At 39.5% G+C, this 24247-nt stretch overlaps 1 protein-coding gene across 1 annotated transcript in view; it reads right to left on the bottom strand.

The window, feature by feature from the left end:
• cntln (centlein, centrosomal protein) overlaps nucleotides 1-24247 on the bottom strand; it is a 469267-nt gene that overhangs the window by 316709 nt on the left and 128311 nt on the right. The window contains exon 10 of the mRNA XM_043717668.1: nucleotides 18231-18401. Coding sequence (XP_043573603.1) covers nucleotides 18231-18401 — 171 coding nt within the window. The remainder of the gene's footprint in view (nucleotides 1-18230; nucleotides 18402-24247) is intronic.

Below are 24247 nucleotides of genomic sequence, written 5' to 3'. Positions count from 1 at the left end.
CTCATATTTAATATTCTCCTTTCTTATTTCTTTCTCTGTTGTCCTCTGTTGGTCTTTGTAGGTTTCCCAATCCTCTGGCTTCTCACTGCCCTTTGCTACATTATATGCTTTCTTTTTTGCTTTTATGTTGTCCCGACTTCCCTGGTCAGCCTTCATTGCCTCATCTTCCCTTTAGTATGCTCCTTTTCCCTCGGGATAAATTTTGCTGTATCTCTCGAATTACTCCCAGAAACTCCTGCCATTGCTGTTCCACCGCCTTTCCTGCTTTCGAGTCAATACTGGTCAGCTCCTCCCTCGTGCTTCTGTTGTTGCCTTTATTCAACTATAATACCGTTACAGCCGATTCCCTTTCCTTCTCCCTCTCAGATTGCAGCCTAAATTCTAACATATTATGGTCACTGTCTCCTAAGGGTTCCTTCACCTTAAGCTCCCTTATCAAGTCTGCCTCATTGCATAACACTAAATCCAGAATTGCCTGTTCGCTAGTGGGCAAGGTATTCCACTTTTGTTGTGATTCATTACCAATCTGATTTCTCCAGTAAAACTGCACATTGAGTTCAGGTACATAGTTCCTTGTAGACAGGGTGGTGAAAAAGGCATTTGGCATGCTTGTCTTCATTGATGAGAGTAGTGTGCACAGGAGATAGGACGTTATGTTGTGGCTGTACAGGACACTTTGAGGGCATTTTTTGGAATGCCGCATATAGTTTTGGTCACCCTGCTTTTGGAAGGATATTATTAAATTGGAAAGGATGCAGAAGAGATTTACAAAGATGTTACCAGGACTAGAGAGCTTAAGTCATAAGGAGAGGCTGGATAGGCTGGGACTTTTTTCCTTGCAGTGTAGGAAGTTGAGGGGTGACCTTATAGAGATTTATAAAATCAGGTGAAGGGCAGAGACAAAGTGAATAAGTGATTTGGACGAAAACGTGACTCGTCTAATTAGTAAGTTTGCAGATGATACAAAGATTGGAGGAGTTGCAGATAGTAAGGAAGATTGTTAAAGGATACAGCAGGATATAGATCAGTTAGAGGCAAGGGCAGAAAAGTGGCAGATGAAGTTTAATCCAGACAAATGAAAGGTGATGTAGTATGGAAATTATACAGTGAATGGCAGAAGCCTTCGGAACATTGATAGGCAGAGGGATCTGGTGTACAGGTCCACAGATCACTGAAGGTGGCAGCGCAGGAAGATAAGGTAGTAAAGAAGACCTATGACATTCTTGCCTTCATTGAAAGAGGCATTGAGTTTAAGGATAGACAAGTTACGCTGCAGGTTTATAGAACTTTAGTTAGACCACACTTTGGAATATTGTGGACAGTTCTGGTCACCACACTATCAGAAGGATGTGAATGCTTTGCAAATGGTACAGATAAGGTTCACCAGAATGTTTCCCGGTGTGGGGGGTTTTAGCTATGAAGAAACGTTGGATCGACTGGGTTTGTTTTCACAGGAAAGCATGACATTGAGGGGGCGACCTAGCAGAAGTTTATAAGATTGTGAATGGCATAGATAGAGTGGCAAATGGAAGTAGGGTGGAAAGGTCAATTACTAGGGGACACAGGTTCAAGGTGTGAGGGGGTAAGATTGAAAGAGATATGCGAGGCAAGTATTTCACATAAAGAGTGGTGAGTGTCTGGAATGTGTTGCCAGAGGAGGTGTGGAAGCAGACACAATAGCAGCATTCAAGAAGCACCTGGACAAATACATGAATAGGAAGGGAATATAGTGATATGATCTTGTAAGTGAAGACAGTTTTAATATGGAAGGGCAAAATATGCCAGTTTGGAGGGCCAAAGGGCCTGCTCCTGTGCTGTGCTGTTCTTTGTTCTTTGAATACCCAAGGGTCTTTTCCCTAGGGTAGGGGAATTCAAAACAAGAGGGTGTAGTTTTAAGAGAGGGGAAAGATTTAACAGGGACCTGAAGGGCAACTTATTCCATACAGAGGGTGGTTCATATGTGGAATAAAATGCCAGAAGAAGTGGTAGATACAGGTACAGTTACAACATTTTTTAAAATTTGGACAGGCAATGAATAGTGGAGGTTTAGAGGGATGTGTGCCAAATGCAGGCAAATGGGACTAGTTTGGGAAACCTGGTTGTCATGGCCAGTTGGACCAAAGGATCTATTTTGGTGCTGTATGGCTCTATGACATTTGGGAGAGAAAACACAGACTGTGTGACAGCTTTGCAGAACACCTACATTCTGTTCACAAAATGACGCAGAGCATCCAATTTCTTGCCATTTCACCACACTATCATGTTCCATAGCTAATATTTTTGTTGAAGGCCTGCTGCAGTGTTCCAGGGAGGCTCAACGCTATCTCAAAGTACAACATCTCATTTTCCATTTGGGGACCTTGCAGTCTCTGGGACTCAACATCAAGCTCAATAACTTTACAGCCAGATTCTGTCTTCCCATGGTTTTTACCCACCCATGGAAGTGAAAAATAACTTTCACTTAGAGTTATGAGTAGATAGGATAAACAATATTTTGCATTCATAATGGCCAATGTTAAAATATTCTAAAGGCTAAAATGTATGTTTGTCTATGAAGTAATCTGCCATTATGAATCTCCACGGAACTGTCTTCACTATCAAACAAAATTTAACCATGAAAAACACGTGGTTCACAATAAATAGCTAGGCTTCAGTGATTAGGGCAGTAACAAAATAAAATAAGGCAAAATTTTCCCAGCATCTGAATGATATGGACAATATCAAGAATACAACAAAACTGAAAAAATAAAACTCTCAACATTAAAAAACAAATGTCTGGTTTTCCACTTAAGGTTTCAATGGCGAGATGGCAAAGATCCTATTTCCATGTATTAGTATCTCATTGTGACCTAACTTGTTTCACATCTATGCAGATTGCTCTACACCCAGGCACCATAACAAACTAGTCAGTTCCAATTCCTAGCTGGAAAGTCAGAGCAATTACCTTGTGGCTGCAGCTCACCAGGCCTCTCCTCTGGGTCTCCATGTTGACAGTATTCTCCAATGTCTCAGAGTGCACTTCACTGGTAGCTGTCGCCTGCACCCTCTATCCACAGAAGTCAGATTTGGCAAAGCACACCATCATGGCACAACAGACTTACTGATTATATAGTTCAGCACTTCAGTCCTGTACTCTGGAGTTCAGCGACACCTTCTATTTCAAAGCTGCTATCAAGCCACTTGTTAAGAAGGACTTTGAACAATGGTACTTATGTAGCTTCTGTAACTTCATTCATGTGGCTGCAGCTGAAATGACAGTCAATGATTTCAAGTGCCAATATATTTACAAAGGTGATATTCTATTTACAATTAAGTGTCACCCGTGCCACCTGTCTGCTCTCAGAATGTTTCCTTTATCCTTGTCCTTTCACTACATCTAGCTGTAATTCCCGAGATCCACAGCTGGAATGGAGGGAGCTTGCCCTCAAATGGGGCCTGTTGGCCTTGAAGATTTGTGCAGCAGGGCTGATGGAAGACATAGGTATTCTGAGAATGTCTTGCCCAGGTGTTGGCTCACCCTCCTCAACACCAACTTCAACAAGGTAGGAGGTTGCAGACAAAACAGAGGTGGAATAATTAGGCAACTCTGAAGTGCCCTGAAACAAAATTTCCAGGGAACTTGTCGGTGGCTCCTCCTCCATGTGGATGCCTGATGGCACCACCCAATCTCCTTAAAAGAGATATCTGGAGAGAGGTCAAGATTCCTCATTCCACTTTTACGAAAGCAATGCAGTGCAGGTCTGCATGCAACTCCAGCATCCACTGAGCATTTCACTAGCCTAGCAGAAAGCTGCTAACTTGACCGTGGAACTAGACAGATGTCTACAAGCCAGAGCCAGCAAGGTAATGATAATGCTGGTGGATTCTTCCAACCTTATATGCAGTTTACAGCATGTCTCTAACAAACCTGCCTGCCACTCCTGTATTTTTGTGCATTCTCACGAGAATATTAATAGGTGACACCATGCAGATCCTCTTTTGGCTTGGGATAAGTAGATGCCAGGTCTCTGGCAGTCCTCTGAGTCTCAGTAACGTAGGGCCTTTCTCATTTGGCCTGCTGCAAAAACAAGGCAGTGACATGCTCACCAAAATGTGCTCTCAACTCTCATCCAGGAAAAGTTCACTCCAAAGTGAAAGTTTCTTAGCTGGTGGAGGGTGCAGAAGACAGTCTTGGCAGTTCATCCTTGAAGACATCTGTGTCCCCTTCCTCAAAGATGGAACAGGAACTGATATCTGGAAGGGCTGGTCTTTTGTGGCTGGATGCTGTGTGGATGCCACTGAGCAAGAAAGGGATCAAATTGTGCAAGGGGGTGAAAGTTTGAGTTTCTTAAAAGTACATTCTCAGTGATCATAATGGGAGAGCAGCACAACACAACACAATAAATCTTATTGTTGGCTAGGATATAGAGGTCTCAGCATCTCCAAGCTGTCACAATCTTTTCCCACAAGCTCAAGGATTTTCTCCTTACATCGAGTGAGGAAACAAACATTGGTCACCCTGTCAAGCACACAGGCCCTTTCAACCTTCTTGTTGGCTATATTCGCCTGCAATAAACAATGTGTGTTGCTGGCACAGCTGTGAGTAGTGGTGGAGTGAAATCCCAAGCAAGTGAATGGAAATGCTGAGGGCAAGAAATGAAGGAAGTTACTGCCTGCAACATAGAAAGTGGTAGACCATGAGCCTTGGTGGGAGTGTGTGAGAATTAGCAGAGAGTAGATACTTAGCCTTCTTGTAGCATTAGAACATAAAACATGATCGCGCAGTTTAGGCCCTTCAGCCCTCAAAGTTGCACCGGCCTGTGGAACCAATCTGAAGCCTATCTATCCTACACTATTCCATTTTCATCTATACATTTATCCAATGACCATTTAAATGCCCATAAAGTTGGCAAGTCTACTACAGTTGCAGGCATGGTGTTCCACACTCTTACTACTCTCTGAGTAAAGAACCTACCTTTGACATCTGTCCTATATCTGTTATCCCTCAATTTAAAGCTATGTCCTCTTGTGCCAGCCATCACCATCCGAGGAAAAAGGCTCTCACTGTCCACCCTTTCTCACCCTCTGACTATCCTATATGTCTCAATTAAGTCACCTCTCAGCCTTCTTCTCTCTAACAAAAACAGTCTCAAGTCCCTCAGCCTTTCCTCATAAGACCTTCCCTCCATTACAGGCAATATCATAGTAAATCGCCTCTGAACCCTTTCCAAAGCTTCCACATCCTTCCTCTAATGCGGTTACCAGAACTGTACACAACATTCCAAGTGCGGCCGCACCACCGCTTTGTATAACAGCAACATGACCTTGTGGCTCTGAAAACTCAATCCCTCTACCAATAAAAGCTAACACTCTGTATGCCTTCTTAACAACCTATCAACCTGGATGGCAACATTCAGGGATCAATGTACATGGACACCGAGATCTCTCTGCTCATTTACACTATCAAGAATCTTACCATTAGCTCAGTACTCTTTATTATTGTCGCTCCTTCCAAAGTGAATCACCTCACACTTTTCCACATTAAACTCCATTTGCCACCTCTCAGCCCAGCTCTGCAGCTTATCTATGTCCCTCTAAAACCTACAACATCCTTCCACACTGTCCACAAATCCACCGACCTTAGTGTCATCCGCAAATTTACTAACGCATCCTTCTACGCCCTCATCCAGGTCATTTACAAAAATGACAAACAGCAGTGGACCCAAAACAGATACTTGTGGTAAACCACTAGTAACTGAACACCAGGATGAACATTTCTCATCAACCACCATTCTCTGTTTTCTTTTAGCGAGCAAATTTCTGATCCAAATCACTAAATCACCCTCAATCCCATGCCTTTGTATTTTCTGCAATAGCCTCCCGTGGGGAACCTTATCAAACGCCTTACTGAAATCCATATACACACCATTAATGGCTTCACCATCATGACCTTGTTTGGTTATCTTCTCAAAGAACTCAATAAGGTTTGTGAGGCATGACCTACCCTTCACAAAACCATGTTGACTGTCCCTAATCAACTTATTCCTTTCTAGATGATTATAAATTATGTCTCTTATAACCTTTTCCAACACTTTGCCCACAACCAAAGTAAAGCACACTATTCTATAATTACCAGGGTTTTCTCTACTCCCCTTCTTGAACAAGGGGACAACATTTGCTATCTTCCAGTCTTTTGGCACCATTCCTGTAGACAATGATGACATAAAGATCAAGGCTAAAGGCTCTGCAATCACCTCCCTGGCTTCTCAGAGAACCCTAGGATAAATCCCATCCAGTGCAGGGGACTTACATATTTTCACACTTTCCAGAATTGCTAACACATCCTCCTTGTGAACTTCAATCCCATCTAGTCTAGTAGCCTGTATTTCAGTATTCTCCTTGACAATGTTGTCATTTTCCAATGTGAACACAGACAAAAAATATTCATTTAGCACTTTTCCTATCTCCTCAGACTCCACACACAATTTCCCGCTACTGTCCTTAACTGACCCTAATCTTACTCTAGTCATTCTTTTATTCCTGATATATCTATAGAAAACTTTAGGATTTTCCTTGATCCTATCTGCTAACGACTTCTCATGTCCCGTCCTGGCTCTTAATTTACTCTTTAGGTCTTTTCTGGCTAGCTTGTAACTCTTAATCGCCCGAACTGAGCCTTCATGTCTCATCCTAACATAAGCCTTCTTCTTCCTCTTGACAAGAGATTCAGTTTCATTAGTAAACCACGGCACTCTCACTCGATCACTTCTTCTCTCTCTGAGAGGTACATACTTATCATTGACATACAGAAGCTGTTCCTTGAACATGCTCCACATTTCAATTGTGTCCATCCCCTGCAGTTTCCTTCCCCATCGTATGCATCCTAAATCTTGCCTAATTGCATCATAATTGCCTTTCCCCCAGTTATAACTCTTGCCCTGCGGTATATACCTATCCCTTTCCATCGCGAAAGTAGGGGCGGCATGGTGGTTCAGGGGTTAGCACTGCTGCCTCACAGCGCCAGGGACCTGGGTTTGATTCCCACTTTGGGTGACTGTCAGTGTGAAGTTTGCACATTCTCCCCAAGTCTGCATGGGTTTCCTCTGGGTGCTCCAGTTTCCTCCCACAATCCAAAGATGCACAGGTTAGGTGAATTTGCCATGCTAAATTGCCCATAGTGTTAGGGGTAAATGGGTCTGGGTGCGTTGCTCTTCGGAGGGTTGGTGTGGACTTGTTGGGCACTAGGGAATCTAATCTAATCACCAAAGTGCTCACCTACCTCCAAATCAAACACCTGGCCAGGTTCATTACCCATTAGAAAATCTAATGTGGTCTCGCCTCTTGCTGGTCTGTCTACATACTATGTCAGGAAACCCTCCTGCACACACTGGACAAAAACTGACCCATCTAAAGTACTCAAACTATAGTTAAAGTCCCCCATCATAACTACCCTGTTACTCTTGCTCCTATCCAGAATAATCTTTGCAATCCTCTACATCGCTGGAATTATTCAGAGGCCTATAGAAAACTCCCAACAGGGTGACCTCTCCTTTCCTGTTTCTAACCTCAGCCCATACTACCTTCAATGGATGAGTCCTCAAACGTCTGTCCTTGTGATGTATGTATAAATAGAAAGCAGGAATTATCAACTGTGCTTCGCCCAGAGGCCCATTGAAGATGTTACCTAGTAGGGTGAGAAAACGTCTGGAAATGAACCTTCCAGCTCAGCGAACAAGCCTAAATCCAGAACCTCAACCTGAGCTACTAATCTTCTCAAAACTCGCCAATACCGTCCTTGACTAACAATGCCACACCTCCCCCTCTTTTACCATCTTCTCCATTCTTACTGCATTGCTGAAAATTCTTATGCACAATGGACTTTGAAGTGATCTGAGTGGTAATCTCACTGGGATGGTATTCTGGAAATCAAGTCACACTATTCCCAGAATCATCACAAAAATGCAAGATTTTATCATAGTACACAAAATGTCTCGAACTTACCTGTCTGTTTTCACCCAGGTATGCAAAAATCACAGACCAGGTTTCTCTACTTAACAAGGTTTGCTATTTATTACAAATAAACAAATCCTAGCTAGAGGAAACAACTGACTGAACAAAGCAGCAGCGTAAATGCTACTTAAAATGAGTTTTAGTAGCTTGCTTTTAAAATGCACAGCAATCTCTTCCATAGTCCTTGGTTTTAAGATAGTCCATTCCCCAGTTCAGTCAAGGGAGAATAAAATTTCCAGTGTTTACAATGCTGCTTCAGACCAAGTTAGTCATGTCTGGTGTGATGATCTCCTCTGGCACAGTACTGAGAAAGTGAATGAACATCTTCTCCAACACCTCATCCACTAGGAAGTCTAGGTCCCTGCTGGGGAAGCAGGATACCAGTTTGCCTTTCTCAGCCATGTGATTTCAAATCGCATACAAAAACAGGAAGGCCTCGAGTTTCAAATGTTTCCTGGCTGGCGTCCAAATTTGGTGCCCATTGCATGAACAATAGAAGATCCAAGCACCAGTGAATACTTCTGCCTCTGCAAAGTGCAATATCATGCGAAAATGATGCTATGGAGGCAAGGTGCATAATTAGTACGATGAGCAACAGTGAGCTGTGTGAAGAATGTTGCCAGGATTGAAATGCTACCAAATTGACACTTAGCCAAAATATGGGAAGAATCATCCTGAGATAAACATATTTGAGACAAGCAATTTGATCCTAAACATGAGACAGCTGTCCCATAGCATGCACTCTCTGCAATAACATTCCAAGTGTCTGATATACCATGACTAAAAGTTATAAGTCTCCGGCCTTGAACAAGCTGTTAAGAAAGATGCAAACAGAAGCTACACTTTGTTGCTCTCTGAAATGGAAAACTATTGATTAACCAACATTGGACTTCTTTCACAGATTTTACAATCATTTGAACACAGGCATTAGCTAGGAGCAAGCTGCTCTCTCCACAAACATGAGATTGTTCACTGTATGGGAAGACACAAAAAGCAATGAGTGGGGACTGGAAGTGAGAGTGAGGGTATCCACTAAATCAGAATAACTGTCAAGTACTAGATTGAAATTGTTATTTCTACTTCAGAAGAGTCTGTGCTACCTTATCAAAATATTAAATTACGGTCAGATGTCAGTAAATTAATTTGAGTCTTGGTATCTTCTAAATCTATAGCATGCAGAAGGATGAATTATCTGAAATCAATTGTTTTAGATAAAGAAAGCGTGGTGAACACCCAATAACACAAATGCCAGGCTTTTGAGCATGAGAATACAACGATGCTGTAAGTAGATCCCTCCAAACCAAAGTCAATTAAATAATAATCTCTATTTGTTAGAAGTATACAAGGTGATAAATGGGCCCTTTGCAGATTCAATGAAGAGTTTTAATGCCAAGATATTAGATTAGATTAGATTACAGTGTGGAAACAGGCCCTTCGACCCAACAAGTCCACACCGACCCGCCGAAGCGAAACCCACCCATACCCCTACATTTACCCCTTATCTAACACTACGGGCAATTTAGTATGGCCAATCCACCTGACCCTGCACATGTTTGGACTGTGGGAGGAAACCGGAGCACCCGGAGGAAACCCACGCAGACACGGGGAGAACGTGCAAACTCCACACAGTCAGTCGCCTGAGGCGGGAATTGAACCCGGGTCTCTGGCGCTGTGAGGCAGCAGTGCTAACCACTGTGCCACCGTGCCGCCCACGGTGCAGAAGCTATTCATTGTGAAAACAGTTTTGACAAAATGTAGGTGGCAGCTGTACTATATTTTAATTAGGACTGGTAAAGTATTTAAAAATGTTAACATGCATCACTTGTTTTCTTGCATCACAGTATCTATGATAACACATGACTTTCTCTCGGAAATGTAAAATGAGGTTCTGTAGTGAGCAGTAAAGCTAACTATCAAAAGAGAAGCTTAGTTGACAATCCAATTGTTATGTAGTTCTGTTATTGTAGACTGATTTGGAAAAGGTTTGGCTTTCACCAACTGGCTGTATAGCTGCTCATATGTATCAAACAGTAAAATTGGTCTTTTTAATAATGAGTTGCAAAAAAGGGAAAACCACCTTGAACACATCCTTCACAATTGCGCTCATTTCTTAACAACAGAATAACTAAATACAGCAAAGAGAATGTCACCTAACCATCAAAGGTCAACCTCATATTAAAAGATCAAGCACAATGAAGTGTAGCCATGACCAACTGAATTAACAGAAATTATATTTTGCTACAAATGTCTGACATCAAATTACACATCAAATATTTCCTAGCCACTTCTAATAATTTTGAGTATTTTGTTGTGCTTAGTTCCATTGGTAATAACCAATCCTTTAGTACAAAACTGTCTTAATGTCTTCTTTTATCAGATTCATTCACTTTAAGATGCTTAATAGAATGGAACATACAACCTCCTCACTGTGACCAATTCCATGGTATAACTTAGAGAAGCCTGGAAGCAAATTGTCACCCCTCTAAGTTGAGGATGGCGATTAGCACAAAAAGACCTAACAAAATATTAAGTGAAGAAAACAATTAAAATTACTTAATAAAAGAACTCCTGTAATCACTGACCTACACTGAAGCAATGCCTCTGTTTCAAAAGTGCCACCATTTTTAAATCTTTTCATGGCCTCCTCCCTCCTTGTCTCCATAATCTTTTCCTGTTCTACAAGTCCTCCTAACCTGGCCTCGTGAACATCCTCAATTTTCATTCCACTACAACTGCAACCATGTCTTCAGCTGCCTGGGCTCCAAACTCTGGAATTCCTCCCCAGACCTCTCTCACATTTTCTTCCTTTACTATTTACATAAAAACAAGTTTTTTTGCCAAGCTTCCAGTCCTTCAGCCTGGACATCTTGTATGATTCAGTGTCCTTTTTTTTAATATACTGCTCTTCTGAACTGCTGTGACCTTACTTCATTAAAGATGCTGTGTAAATTAAATTTTTTTGGATAATCACATAAAACTTACAGCACTGACAGAAACCATATGGCCCAATTGGTCTGTGCTGTTGCTTATACTCGAGCATCCTTCATGTCATCTCACATAATTAGCGCATTATTATTTTTCTTCCTTCTCATCTCTTTCCTCTTGTACTCCCATTAAATGTATGCCAGGGACCTCATCACTTCATGTGGTCCCACTGCTCTTTGGGTGAAGATGTTTCTCCTGAATTCCTTGTTGGATTTATAAGTATTTGTCTTACATTTATAGCCTCTAAATTTTGATTCACAAGAGATGAAATGACTCTTGTATATCTCACTCACGCACCTCTTCAACAATATTAGTGATAGCTATAACCTCTCAGTTCTGGCATCACTTTTAAAATCTTTTTTCTCACCTATCTTGTACCTTCACATCCTTTTTATAATATGGAAACCAGATTTGTGCACAGTATTGTAAGTGATCCAACCCAGAAGTTCTCAACCAGAAATCTGTGGCCCACAAGCAGATTTTTCAGAGGCTTCTCCCAAAACTCCTTGTCTCTGTAATTTAAAAAAAGTATATGGATCACCAATGATTACAGTATCCAGGTAAAGTCTTTTATTGCTAAGCCCTTAGTGTACAATCTACGCTAGCAGCACTTCATTTTAGTGCTCAGCTCCACACTGACAAGAAGAACCAGAAACTATCATTTAGCACCAGAGTGTCATGGCTAACATTAAGGAATTGTATTGTCAAGGAGGTGTCATCAAGTCTCAGCAGGCTCATTTCACTCCAGTCATAATAACCGACAACTGGAGAAATGAGGTCTGGTGTGGTTGTCAATATCATCAGTCTAATCAACACACTGTCATATCCAGTGATCCAATCCTAACCCAACTTGAAGCAGGATGAAAATTCAGCATGGATTTCACTTGCAGATGTTGCACATATCTCCACCTCCTTTCAGGAACTTTGTTTATTGAAGGCAACAAGTTTCACATTATGAAAAATAAATAAACTTAATTGCTAGTGAATTTCTAATATAGTCAAAAACACTATGTTGCTATGTTAGAGAGGGTCCATGAAATATACATAATTCTAGTGTGCAGGGGGCTTTAAAACAAAAAAAGTCCCTGGTCTAAACAGGCTTGCAAACAAGTTTAGCGTATCTTTTCTGTTTCTCACTTCTTATCTCAGTATCTCTCTCTCTCCTATGTTTATTAAGTTTCCTTCATGGAATTGTATCTGAAAAGAGGTGATTTATACATTTGACAACACTATAGGCATCGTAGCTGTAATTGTTCTTCAAGCATTAGGACCTTCTTGTAAGATTTATATAATGCAATGTTGAGACTTGGTAGAACATAATGGTCATTATCAGTCAAATAAAAAGTCTTCCTGCATTTCAAATCAGTTTTGAATCCAAATCAAATTTCACTGGTGAAATATTATGAAGGCAGAAATTAAAATTTATGCAGAAATAATTCTCTCTGGTTTCCTTGATGAATTAGCAACATAGTACAATGTAATAAAAGCAGGAACATCCCTGGTTTAGATCATGCTGTATTACAGTAAAAAGATGAAAAACTAACCTCAGCATTTTTACTGGTAAGAGATCAAGAAAAAACTGGCAGGATTTATGCTCCTAATTGCAATCCAGTGATCCCTGCTTGTGCATGTAGACAATGGATAGATCAGAATCAAGCCATTTATGATGCTCCAGTAGTTAGGTAATCACCATACACCACCTAGCATTGTACTTTAAATTTTACTCTGTTAACGCACTAATCCCCACCCCAAAAAAAAGCACACATTATACTTCTAAGACTACTCTATTTGACCATTCATAATCACAGCAGCCCATTCCCACCTATTGCAAATCCCGGGACAATGAATCAAGTAGTTTTATGAGGTCTGCTATATCTCAAGTAAAAGAAAGCATGGAAACAAACGCAGTTGGAAACAATTCTGGTTTGTTTCCTAATTTTGTAAAATTTACAGGTCATCCATAATACAATGAATTATTTTTCTAACAAATGTATCATTGCACCAAGCCAAATGTTTTGTCTTAAATGCATGATACATCAAGTTTTAAAAGAAACACCCAGACAAGCACAATTAATCTGAGGTGCAGAACAATATGTAAGGATTTTGTCATATATAAATAAATAAGCACCATAAAATGTAGTCCAGATTTTGCTGGGGTGAGGCATCTACATTGTAGCTTTCATTAGGCTTACCCTGCCACAATCAGGTTTTTAATTTATTTTAAGTTAACTTTTCAAAACATTGAGCTACCAGCATTGCAACGTATGAAACAAAGTATTTGGCTAATCAGTAAATAGAGCAAGCACCAAAGTGCCAAAGTAACCAGTCAGAATGAAGCAAGGTAAAATAAACAATACAAGTTTAAATTAGACGGGGTGAATTCAATAACAAAAACAGAAATTGCCAGAAAAGCTCAGCAGGTCTCGTTGCATTTGTGGAGAGAAATCAAAGTTAACATTCTGGGTCCAATGATCCTTCTGAGGTATTCCAGCAATTTCTATTTTTGTTTCTGATTTACAGTATCCACAGTTATTTCGGATTTTATTAGGATGCATTCAATATTCAGTATTCAACAAAATAAAATGGAGAAAAGAATGAGGAAGAGAAAATAAATTAAGTAAATATAAAAATGCATATATATGCAAATATATAAATTTAAACATTAACATTTGCATTATTAAAAACTCCAATAATTAAAACCTGAAGGAATAAGACTTCTTGCTTGCAATAGTTAACTTACAATACCAGAGAGGATGACCAGTAATTCTTAATGCCCATCATATCATTAAAAGGGCAATGAAGAACAAACAAGACTTAACTTTCTGTGGCCAGTTTAGTTCACATCGACTGCGTGTGATGAGAGGGGTGATATGTCATTGCATTAGTAAACCAGAAGCACTCACTCATACTCTGGGGATATGTGTTCAAATTCCACCTCGACAGCTGATGGAATTTGAATTCAATTAAGAGATCTGGAACATAAAGCTAGTTTCAATAATAATAACCATGAAACTTATCATTGATTGCTATAAAAACCTATCTGGTTCATTTATATCCTTCAATGAAATGAATTTGCCAACCTTAACTGGTCTGGCCTACATGAGACTCCTAACTGCCCTCTGAAATGGCCCAGTCATTAGGGCAATTAATAAGTAGAAACAAATCCTGCCAGTGACACCAACAGCCAATGAAAGATTGAAGGAAAGAAAATATACAGAGAAACCTTGCACCATTCAATGCAATTTAATGGTAAGATTGATAGTGAGATGCCATTTTTGCACAGCAATACATCTTAGATGGCAAACGTTTGATTTCTGCTTTTAGTCACGTAACTGTCCCATGCACTAAAACTGCTGTATCACTTGCACATAAAAGATGGTGAACACAATTAGTTTCATCATTAGTTAATCTGCTCCTGGAGGCAATGAGAGAAAGATTTCAAATCACAATTCACCATGCATAAGGTTCAACAGATATACAGGTGCATGTTAATTACAAACATTTGCCTAGACTTATTGGGCAGAAGGCTGTGTGATTACAATTTGCTGGTGTGGGAATAGAATCCTTACAGTGTGGAAGCAGGCCATTCAGCCCATTGAGTCTACACCAAACCATACAGACCTATTCTCCGACTCTATCCCTGTAACTCTGTATTTCCCATGGCTAACCCACCTAGCCTGTACATTCCCAGATACTGTGGGCAATTTAGCATGGCCAATCCACTTAACCTGTACATCTTTGGACTGTGGAAGGAAACTGGAGCACCCAGAGGAAAACCACACAGACACAGGCAGAATGTGCAAACTCCACACAGACAAGTCTGGAATCAAATCTGGGTCCTGGCGCCATGAGGCAGCAATGCTAACCACTGAGCCACTGTGCCGCTGTTTTGGAATTTTACTCTCTCAATTTCTTTATTATGATGAACCATCTATATGGCTCTACAGGTATATAGTTACATGTTAAGGAATTTATGTTTATGTATTTGCATTTCCTTTGTAGGAATTTGTGGAAAAATATAAAGTGAAAATCTATTCAGAGTAGTTAATTTATTAGACAAATTTCATGTTGATTTACTCAGGCTCAATTGAGATTTTCCTGAAATTTGATTGGAAGGTTTTTTGCTTTGCTGAACAAATTCAGTGAAACCTTGCTTAATTTTTTTCTCCACTGTACCTGCCACCATGCTTGTCCACTATCAGTATCCAGGGTGATAAAAGACAAAGAAAACACCATTTATCCAATATAGACACAAGATCTCAACAATAATTAATATTTTCTGGAGATGAATTGGGTTGAAAGCAGATTTTGTGAACAAAGTTGTTTATTTATTTGATTTCCAAGGGCATTCATGAATCATTAAGTTTGTGCATTCACATTTTGAGGGTTTTTTTTATTATGTTTGGTTCATTTATCAGAACCATAGTGCCAGAAACACCATTTGGCCATCAGATCAGATCAGAACTGGCTCCCCAAATGAGCATTGTAAGTTAGCACTATTCTCGTTTTTTTCCCCATACCATGTACCAATTCAAATAACAAACCAATACCCTCCTGAATGCTTCAGCTGATCATGACCCACCACATTCTTTTTCTCACACCACATCTGCAACATTCACAAATTATTTTAAATGTGTGTCCTCTAGTTCTTGATCGTTTTACAAGTGGGGAACAAGTTCTCCTTATCTACTCTATCTAGACCACTCCTGATTTTGAAAATTCCATTCATCTCATCGCAGAGACTGGTCCCAAAGTCGCCAATCTTCCACATAACTGAAGTTTCTTATCCCTGTAACCACTCTTTAAACATCTTTTTTTTAGATTAGATTAGATTACTTACAGTGTGGAAACAGGCCCTTCGGCCCAACAAGTCCACACCGACCCACCGAAGGGCATCCCACCAGAACCCTACATTTACCCCTTCACCTAACACTATTGGCAATTTAGCATGGCCAATTCACCTGGCCTGCACATCTTTGGACTGTGGGAGGAAACCGGAGCACCGGAGGAAACCCACGCAGACACGGGGAGAATGTGCAAACTCCACACAGTCAGTCGCCTGAGGCGGGAATTGAACCCAGGTCTCTGGCGCTGTGAGGCAGCAGTGCTAACCACTGTGCCACCGTGTCGCCCCTGTACTCTTTCCTGTGCGTTCATTGTTGTCTTATAGTGTGATTCCCAGAACTGCACACATGACACCATTTTATTCCCAGTAAAAGTGTGAAACTCAGCAATGTGTTTCTTTTGGTTCCTTTGAGTTTTTCCAAACTATACACAAGCTCATAGCTAATGTGCAGGCTTAAGTCATTGAGGGCACATCTGGCATTGTTCACGTATTGACTTCATCAAAATTACAAAGCTTAAAATCATATATGGTAAGCAATTAAATAAAATCCTAAGAACTTCATTTAATACATGGTGTCAGTCAGTTCCAACCAGCAATAATAGCCAAGCTAACAATAATCAGTGACATCCATTTCCAGCCAATACTAGCCAACCAGAGTACTATGAACACGGTATGTCCCCAACTAGAGAGAAGTCAACTGATGACAATCAAGATCAACTATTACCAATTGGTCTCAGCCATGGTTGGCAACCATTTAAACGAGATACATTGTATTGTTCCTTCCTTCTGCCGTGTAACCATTTGTTTACATATGTCTTGGAGTTATTGTTATTGAATTCTCAGCTTCTGGGGCTGCATCAATTTTCTTTAAAACAGCTATTCAGCTTTTACCATTTTTTAAGTTAAAAATCACACAACATCAGGTTATAGTCCAACAGGTTTATTTGGAAGCACTAGCTTTCGGAGTGCTGCTCCTTCATCAGGTGGTTGCCCTACAGAAGGAGCAGTGCTCTGAGTGCTAATGCCTCCAAATAAAGCCAATGGACCATAACCTGTTGTTGTGTGATGTTTAAATTTGTACACCCCAGCCCCACACTGGCGCCTCCAAATCCTGGATATTTTTCTAGCTTGGCATGTACAATTCAGCTTGATTTACTAGTAGGGTTTGGGTAATTACAAAATTTAGCATTGAATTATAGAAGAACCCCAAGCTTTTCTCTTTTGCATTTATATCTAAGCAAACTGTTTAATATTTGTACTTGCTGACTGAATTTTTTTGTTTACATGGGTATCTGGCAATACAATTTCTACAAAAAAAACTACACTGGTGTCAATCAATCATGCTTTGGAGTCAGAAGGTTGTGGATTCAAATTCAATGCTAGAAACTAACACTCCCTGTCGGAGATGCAGGTTTTTTTCATAATAGATGTTAAATTGAGACCACACTCATTGTCTTATGTGCACATAAAAGAGCAAGGTCATGGCCAAGATTCATCCGTTTCTTCCTTGTGACAGCTTACATGCGCAGAAATTGGATCCTGTGTTTTCTAGATTTTTATAACACTTCGAAAATACATCACAAGATGCAAAGCATTCTGAGACATCCAGCAACCTTGTAAGGCACTATATAAATGCAAGTGTTGAAGTGAACTCTTAATTAGGATTCCCCAGCTCCCTCTTGCATGTATACAGAGGTGTTCAAGAGTTTAGCCGGATTATATAAACACAATTATTCTTACTTTAATAAGGTTGTACTACAAGTAGTCATAATACTGAATGAATAAATTGAGACGTCATGCAAAATTACAGGACACTTATTCAGCTATGTCTTATTCTTTCCCAGCTATTAACAATTGCCAATGTCTTCCAATACTATTATGTACAATATTACATAAAATGTTTATTACAGAAACAGCAGGAAGAAATCTTTTTCATTGCACTAAGTAACCATTGAAACACCGAGGGCAAATCCGTTGAGTAAAATAAGTTAATTATTCCCAGAAAGCATGACTGTCCCCCAATGGATAATATAATAGACAAAGTCAAATTATAATTAGTCTCGGTCCTTCAACGGTAGATAAAATAGTAGCTTTTCCTAACATAAAATTCATGCATATTGTTGCAATATACAGACCTCACCAAACAAGTAAAATGATGTCTTAATTTATGTGGAAAAAAAAAGAACCTATGCAATCTTTCCTTACATAATGATGCACACAGGCTTATTGTTTTTTGTGACAAGCAATGGAAACAGACACAAAGGACATTATTGCAGTAAAAAAGTCTACATTTGTAACATACACGCACTGCTAGTCACAAACAGTAATTTCCTTAATCCGAGATCTACAAACTATACTTTAGAATACTGTTTCAGTAGACCACTGCCGAACGCAGTGACATAAAGGATACCTTCTGCCTTTTCCGTTCTCTAGTACCAAACGTCAGCTTCAGCAGTTTGTCATCAGCAACACATTCCATTAATTTTCCACTTGTTTCTTTCAGGTTCTCCTTCAATAACTTTATTTCGGACCTCTGAGTCGTAACTAGGTACTCTAAATCACTGGAGGAATTATGGTGCATCTGATGGTTGAACAAAATAAAAGGATTTCACTGACCAGGCCATGCAAATCACTTTGGATACATACCAGGAGACAGAGAGACAGAAACAGGACATGAGATATTATACAATTTACTGCCAAAATTAGATTATACAAATCAATTCAAACTGCAGAGTGAAGCAAAAAAATTCAAAAGCTATTTCACCATGTAGTTTCAAAGGTTTCCTTTGAAAATCAACTTGGTTGCAGGTTTTTTTTAAATAACAAAGCCCAAGATATTTTTAACAATTGGTTTAAAATATATTGTACTCTTAATGAAGATTTATGGTCTTCGCAAACTGCTGCCCAATTGATACATTCACAAAAATGTTTTCATGTTTGAGGAATACAGAAGAAAGAAAAACAGATATATCCAAAACTGAAGCTGCAGTACATATTTTGATTCATGTATTTATTTGGTGAGCCAAGTTAGTACAGGAAAACCCGAAACCCTTAAACCATTATTAAACATAAATCACTGCATGCAGCGTATTTATGAGGACTTTTTTTTCATATTTATGTCTAAATGTACCCAATTTAGTTCTAAAAGCACATGGGAAACCTCAAGTTGATCATGAGGAATATTACTAAAGGGAGGCTATTCAGTCCCTCAATTCTGTTCTGCTGTTCAATTGGATCATGATTAGTTTAGATATTCATTGCATAAATCCGAATACCCTAACCCAAAAATATCCATTAATTACTTTTTATGTGGACCAAACCCCTTCACTGTTTAAACGAAATACCAAAAGAACTGCAGATGCTGCAAATCAGAAACAAAAACAGAAATTGCTGGAAAAACTCAGCAGTCTGACAGCAGCTGTAGAGAGAAAACAGAGATAAAGTTTCATGTCCAGTTCCGAAGAAGGGTCTGTGGACCTGAAACAATAACTCTGTTATCTTTCCTTAGATGCTGCCAGTCCTACTGAGTTTTTCCAGCCATTTATGTTTTTGATTGTTCACCATTTGATAATTTGAACTGCTAATCATCAAGGAATAGCATCTGGAATTTCTTATGTAATATCTTCACACATTGTGGACGTGCATGATTTCCAGTCACAAAATAAAATAGTGAATAACTAAATCAACCTTTGAAGTTCTGACGTTACCACAGTGAAGACTAGTAGATTCAGTGACTGTAGAATGACTAGTTTAAATCTGTGGTCAAAAAATGTTCAATACTAGCTTTCTTTTCCTTGGCTATTTATCTTCAAGTTGAGTTTTTAAAAAAATTTATTTGTATTTAATTGTATTTTAATACCTATTGTATAAACCCAGATTTCTTAATGATATTTTCAGCCTCATCAAGATCATCTTCACTTTCAATCAATATTATCAATGTTGCCACGGAGGCAATGATATTATAGTTGTATTCAACACATTCTAAACCAACAAATGCCATAATTCTATTTGTAAATAAATCTTTTGCTGAAAAGTAATCAAACCAACTTTTTCAATTTTCCCTCACTTGTTTCCTTTTCTCTACTTAAAGACTCCGAGTTCATAATGAGCCAACTAAATCTGTTCTGATATAAATCCTGATAAATGCCCAGTGAAGCTGTGAAGAACAATCCAGCTTATTAACTTAAATTTTCAAAATGTTATTTTCAACTCTACAAATTTTTCAGTTTGTATGTACAGTTCTGAATTTATTTGACAAGTCTCAAAACTATGTTAATTTTCAGCTTTTATATGTAAAATGCAATTGCAACACCCACAACTAGTCCCTGATGAAATTAACACAGGTTGAAGAACCAAGCGAAATATTTTTAAGTACAGTATATTGGTGTTTGCTCTATAAAAAGAAAGGATCTATTTTGCTACTCCAGATGGACTTGTTTTAGAGTTGCAAACAATTAAAGTTTCAGTCTCCTTCCACTCACTGCACAAGTCACAATTTGCTTATGGTGCAGACAAAGCAGCCAATATAGTCAAAGAAGGGGAACCAAACCCCTAAGGACTATTCAGATATTTAACTGCAGCCAGCAATCCATTTATTTGTTTCAAAGACTATAGCAAACATGCACTAGATATAACTAGTATTTCAAGGTAAACCAAATAAAAGGATCCTGGGTGAAGAAAGAATTAGCTGTTCTACTGTTGCAAAATTCCAATCTCCAATATACAATAGTTGTGTTTAGCAAGCTGTGCTGACATATGTTCCTCAAAGTTCACTCACACTACTTCAAGCAATGACCTTTTTTTTACTTAAATGCATCACGGATGCATTAACTTTTGGAATGTCAAATCAAAGGAAATCAACCAAAACTAAAGTCCTACACTGTCTCAAAACTGTATATCATTTCCAATGCAGAATACAATATTGCACAAGTTTTGTTGTCACATGGGATATGCTCCCTGATAAGTTAGCACCTCAGTCATATAAAAAAAACACTAATGTGCACTCTTCAATGTGCTAACTATGCATTCCGTAATAGTCTATAATTATTAAGAACTGACGAGTAAGGCTGAGCCACCTGTGCTTATCTGACGCCAGGTAATGAAAAAACAACAAAGCTTTCATCACCCCTCAATTGCTGATTGTATTATCAAAACTGTAGCAGAGGTTGGCATCTGGGTGTGACCTTGTTAACTGCTAGGGTAATTAAGTTTGTCCAATAGGGAAACAGGATGATAAATTATTAGTAAGAAGATTTTGTTCACATTTTATTAAATTGGCCTGTCAAAGGGTCGGCTATATTATCAAGGGTCTCATTTATTGGAGGCCAGCCATATTGCCACATCTGTTACAATTATTTATAATTTCAGCAGTTGAAACCAACAGAGTTAGGCATCCGCCATGTAAAGTAATTTACAAATTATCTGATGAGGGAGTGTTTTAGCTTTTCCTCATTTCTATCCTGCAGAAAGTGGTGCTGTAATTACAGAACACGATTTGGTTCTTTTGGGAACTTATCTTGCACTCGTAGTTGTAGTAAGATGCAGCAAGAACATATGGAGGAGCTGGTGCTTCTACTCCCTGAAGCTCGTGACCCGTCTGCCACGGAGCCCTTGAGCTGAATTTGAATGAGTGTGCGCCATGGTTAATGTTCTACACATGCACCGTTTATGCCACAAAACAAATCTGATCACTGTTAATTATGAAGCAACTATAATCAGGGCTTCACATCTGTGTAATGTGAAGCTCAGTAGGCTATATTCCAATAATGTATGACTACCTTTGGGTCATAAATTGCAAGCCATATTGTCTAGATAGTAGTTACTGAATTTAAAGTAACTCCTTTGACAGAGGCCTATCACAAGGACATCTTCTTTTCTCCTGGCTTTATTATACTGCATTTTTTTTATCAGCTATTGACCAGAACATTTAAAGCATATGGCATGCATTCATTAAAGACTGTAGCAGAGTGCTCGAGTCTAATGAAACCACTTGAGCCATAAAAAGCAGATTTAGTTAATTCAGATTTTATTCATCTATTTGAAATGCTGGACTGCAACATATTGTCTTGGGTTCTGCTGATGAGCAGTGTAGTGGAACACAGAATCAGTCACTCCCCAGCAAAGATATTTCCTAGCAATGTACTGCAGTTAATAGCATGAAAAAAAATCTAAAATAAAACCTTGTGCCAATCCAATGACAGTTTCTCTGATTTACAAACAAAACACAATGTGCTTTTAAAAACCACTTTGAACAAATAAGATACAATTATCTTAAATTCTGTTCAGCTTGTAATGTAACTATATCTTATTCAGATGAATCATATTAGTAATTGTGTTTCATTTAAAATCACAGACATTTAAAGTACGTGTCAATGGCAGTGACAAAGATAATTCTTGCAACCATTAGCAGCTTATTAAAATTACCTTCTTTTTCAATCTGTTGCACATGAGGTGGGCACAGCCTAGGACAGCACATCAACTCTCCCAACAATTGAGGCCCTTAAGTCGTAAAATACAGATGGCTTGAAGGCTGATTCCTGTGTTGGTCTCAATTTCAAGGCTGGCAGAATTAGCTCAGGGGCTGTGGGGTAGCCTGACAGACCACTCTTTTTGGATTTCAAGCAAGAAGTGGGGAGGGTACATGGCCCTTAAGCACACCTTTTCCACATTGGGTGCAAATCAAACCTGAGGACTACTTGCCCAAAGGTGCTCCATACCCCCATCCAGGCTTTTGTGAAGCTCCTGTTCTCCACTTCCTACAAACCGCACTCTGACTCGTGGCTGAGCCACAAAGCCTCCCTTACTTCTCTGTGAACACCTTGCAGTTAGTTGGCCCCAATCTGGGGAGCACCTATATTGCCAGTGTTACTCACTGCTGCCATTGGCATATCTGGGACTACAGAATTGCCAACCATCAGAATGGTCAATATCTATCTGATGCAGTCCTCCACCCAAGTGAGGGGAGGAAACCCAGTCTCCAGTCAATTAACATTTCATGCTGATTCTTCAGATGGCAACCACTTGAAAAATCCTGCCCATGATTTCCAATGATAATGGTTCAGCTTTCTATAAGTCATTGCACACATGTTACAGGCGAAAGAGAACCAGCAATGACCAGCAATGTGCAAGTTCACACAGTTACATTTCAACACAAAATTCTGTAAAATTTACTTTAGTGTACTAAAACAAGTATTCTATGTACATACATTTTTTTAGAAAGCTGTTAAAAGCCAGCTCTCCTGCCAACAGAAGCCAAGGCCAAAATTTTACTCTCCTCCAAGCAGTTTGGGGAATGGCGAGAAAGTTGGAAAAATACAGCAAAAATGGAAAACTCAGATTCTTATCATTGAGAAAAAGATCATTGATCTTTGCCTTCATTTAAAGGAGCAAGTTCTGAATCTCACTAATGAACAACAACTATACAAATGTTTCTGTGCACTCACAAACCCATTACAAGTTAATCTCACCTCGTTTCTATGCCACTGCCCATTCTCCACTCCTTCCCAGAAAAACTGGATGGAACCAACACTCAATATGAAAGTCAGAGCAGTTACCTGGAGCAGCAACTCACCACTTGCTTCTCCAAGCTTTCATCCAACTGTGTCTTCATCACAATTTCCCTGCATGTTCCATGGACACCATCCTCTTCCACCAGAAAATTGGGCAATGCAACATCATTAATATTACCACATTATTATGGCCACTTTCAGACGAGCCTCACTTTAGCCCTTCCAGAATTCACTTTGGCAAGCATAGGCAATTGTGACTTGCATGCTTCTGCCAGGTTGTTTTACCTACCGCGATACACACACATCCCAGGCAACAAGCATAGAATGCATCTAATGGCTCATAGCTTATATTTTTGCATACTTGGAGGCTGCCAGTCTCTGTGACAAGCATTGATTGTTAAGTGCAGTGGAAGAGATAGGCAGCTTTCACAGTTCACCGAATAGTCAAGAGGGTAGAGAAATTGCTATGATAATATCACACCTACATCATGTACCAGCAGCATACAAGGAAAACACTTTGCATATGCATCAACCAGTTGGCAACTGGAGTAGTATTCACTGGGCTCAAGGACAACTACAATCAGTAAGACTGTAACTCCAATCAGTCAAGGGTAATGTTTGATTCAGGTCTAGGCATGTGCCAATTTTTCCTGCAATGAGTAAGGGGATAATTTAGTATAATGTAGATCGAACAGTAATTAGTGGTGGTGGATAAGCAGGATAGAAGATTGAGTAAGAAGCACAGAGATTAGGAAGGGTTGGTCATTTTGGGAAAGTGAGAGGCATTGTGTGGTCATGGTGCATTAATTACTGAGAGTTGTAGTCCATCAGCCTTCATGAGTTGAGTGCGTAATGACAGAATTAGAGTGAGAAGCAGGCCCTAGAGTGTGAGATAGTATAGAAAAGATGGTGGCAATTT

This window comes from Chiloscyllium plagiosum, chromosome 2, assembly GCF_004010195.1.
Source record: "Chiloscyllium plagiosum isolate BGI_BamShark_2017 chromosome 2, ASM401019v2, whole genome shotgun sequence".
In the NCBI taxonomy this organism is placed as follows: domain Eukaryota; kingdom Metazoa; phylum Chordata; class Chondrichthyes; order Orectolobiformes; family Hemiscylliidae; genus Chiloscyllium; species Chiloscyllium plagiosum.
Note: the sequence above shows the minus strand (reverse complement) of the source record. Positions and strands in the feature narration are given on the sequence as shown.